This window comes from Arachis ipaensis, chromosome B6 (genome assembly GCF_059453495.1).
Source record: "Arachis ipaensis isolate K30076 ecotype BB chromosome B6, ASM5945349v1, whole genome shotgun sequence".
NCBI lineage: Eukaryota > Viridiplantae > Streptophyta > Magnoliopsida > Fabales > Fabaceae > Arachis > Arachis ipaensis.
The window spans coordinates 110,317,042-110,319,981 of record NC_142441.1 but is presented as its reverse complement, the minus strand read 5'-3'; the positions used below and the strand labels follow the sequence as shown (position 1 = coordinate 110,319,981).

At 38.9% G+C, this 2,940-nt stretch overlaps 1 protein-coding gene across 1 annotated transcript; it reads right to left on the bottom strand.

Annotated features, from left to right (window-relative positions):
• Positions 1-1,373: 1,373 nt before the first annotated feature.
• On the bottom strand, positions 1,374-1,990 carry LOC110264066 (uncharacterized). Its single transcript, XM_021105812.2, has 2 exons — positions 1,790-1,990; positions 1,374-1,667 (listed from the first exon to the last, which is right to left on the bottom strand). Exons 1-2 carry the CDS (start codon positions 1,988-1,990, stop codon positions 1,374-1,376), a joined length of 495 nt encoding a protein of 164 aa, XP_020961471.1.
• Positions 1,991-2,940: the final 950 nt, after the last annotated feature.

Sequence of the window (2,940 nt, the reverse complement as noted above, 5' to 3'; positions counted from 1 at the left end):
GGGAGCCAATACAATGCCAAGAGAAGATATGGCCAGATAACATGTCAAACCTGCAAGAGAGTAAGTCAAACAAGTTTATTATCTACTATCTACTTACATAATATCATTCAATCATACATAAACTGTTTGAATACTGATTTAATTTATTTATTGCCTGGCTGCAAGGTTGGACATAATAGTAGGACTTGCCCTGAGAGATCAGATGGAGCAGCAGCTCAAGAAGAAGCAATTGATGAGGATGAAGCTAGAGAGCAAGAAGCTAACTGGGAGGAGACCATGGAGGCTGCACATGCTGCACATGTTGCAGATGAGGAAAACCTCACTCAAAACCACCCACAAAGTCAACCTGATGAGGTAAACTTTTGTATTTTAATTCAAACCTTGTTCTTTCCAAAATGTTGCACCTGGAACTGAGAAAGCCCCTTTTTAAACTAATCACCCAACTGATACAGAACACTGAGGCTGATTTATCTACTACAACAACTGCTGCACCCCCTAATGCAACCACTACACCAGCAACCAGCTCAGGACCAGCGCCTCCAGTGGCAGCAAGGCCAGTAGAGCCAACACCACCAATACCACCAACAAGAGGCAGGGGCAGGACCATTCGAAGAGGAAGAACCCCAACCTCAACAGCACCTCAAACTAGGGTTGCCAGCCATGCTGCTGGGTCTAATTGTCAGATCCCAGCTATACCAACCAATGCTGCAAGACCAAGTACTGGGCTTGGGTCAATGTCACAAGGTCCTTTGGGTAGGCCCACTCTGCAAGCCCAAAATTCAGCATCCTCTAGGCCACCAACTATGACTAGGGAAACCATGGCAGCAGCAAGCCCAGCCACACAGAGCAGATTCACAGGCTTCATGCCCACCCCATCCTTGAAGAAGAAAAAGCCTTCAGCAAGCATCAAGAAGTGATAGCTTTCTTTCTTGGGTTTTCATTTTGTTTTTAGTTCCATGTTGGACCTGATGTAGATACTATGCAACTAAATGCCATTATGGCATGTTTAGTTTTTAGTTCCATGTTGGACCTGATTTAGTATTACTTGTTATCAACATTACTGTCATTATGCCATGATAGGTTTTTTGGGGCAAAACTTTTGTTATTTTGGGTCTGAGGTATGTTACTCTGGATACTTATGGATTATGTTTTCATGCTATGAGACAGGTGTTTTTATACAACTTCTATTTATGCCATTTTTTCATCAATGGCTTACCTATCTTATATATGGCTTGCTCACAATTCAAAAGCAATAACTCAGTCACAGAAGACTAATAAGAGTGCATCCATTAATTCATCTCAATTACAATTAGGAGAACATTACAAATAAACAAAATTTCATTCCTAAAATCTTAAATTTGACCATTGTCTTCCTACTTAGCCATACACAGCAGACTCAAAACCAGATTTAACCCAAGCAATACACAGATAACAATTAACAACAACTCAACCCTCTTCAGTTGCTCCTTCATGTCATTAACCACAGGAAGCACCATCATCATCCTATCCCTTTCCCGGCCATCACTACCCTCCTGGTTGATTATGCTTTTCTTTTTTGGGTCTGCTATGCTCACCATGTTGCTATTCTCCGAAGAAACTTCTCCTTCCACACATTGCTCTTCAATTTCATCCAACCATTGAAAATACCCACAACGTCTTTGTGTGTTCTAGCATGGCACAAAAATTTCATGAATTAAAGAAGATCGGAAAGTAAATCTGAAAAAGTGGAGAAAATAAACCCAGGAAGAATGCATCATTTCCGCACGTAACATCAACATTTTAACCTTACCTTCCACAGAGGGCAACGTAGAAACCATCTATCAGGGTTGCTACTTGTCTTCGACTTCAACGGAACCACCGGAAGGGGACAAAAGCAACACCCATCGTAGATTTTACTACCAACTCCAGAACCACCATCAATGTCGAAGGCTAGAATGGATGAGTGCTTTCTCACGGTTCCACCTTTTCCACGAGCCCTAGCTGCTTGCATCTTCCAGATTGGGATCGTGCTCTACGAGAGAGCGAGGAGAGCAAAATTGGGTTTTAGGACAAAATTAATTTGGGGCAAAACTAATGTTCAAATTAGGTTTAGTTTATTTTCCAAGTAGGATAAGCATAATTAAAATTAGAAATTCCATCTAATATAACACTAACCTTGTCAGCAAAAACCGGCCACCACGTAAGCATTGTACTCACCGGAGCTATGTTCCGGCAAGCTCTTAGACACGCTTGGAAAAATTTTAAATCATTCAGGTACCTTTTTGTCAATATCAATAGTTGGGTACCAAAATATCAGCGTTTGAATCTTTCGGGTACCGAATTGGTCATTTCCTCTAACTATAAAATAGACTCTTGGCAAGGTATGAAAACTGGAAGTCCTATCCTGGCTATCCTTATCAATTGTAATGAGAATTAGATTTTTCTCCCACTTTGTTAACCTCTAACTATGAAGGTAAGTTAAGTGGATGAATTAATTCTGATTCCTCAAGTCCTAGTCTTTCCTTGGAAAAAGTTAGAGTTATTGGAACCCGAATTAATTCTTGAAGAATTTCAATTTTCAATCAACAATGAGTTTGATAACTCAAGTGTCTCCAATGACTCAACCAAAGCCAAAAGGGAAAAATCTAAATTATTTATATAAATAAAAGAAAGCAATCATAATTCTGAAATACCTCAAATTATATTAAATAAAAAAATCAATTCTAACATGGAGTTCATAAGCCAATTAGGCAACATAACTAATACAAGCATTAAAGCATCTGAAAGTAAAAGAGAAATATAAAACAAAAGGAATATTGAACCTGTGACTGAAGATGAGTTGAACTAAACTAATAGAAATACTAAAATCCTAAATCCTAAGAGAGAGGAGAGAACCTCTCTCTCTAAAAACTACATCTAAAACTAAAAATTATGAATTATTAAAGCATGATTATGAATGGA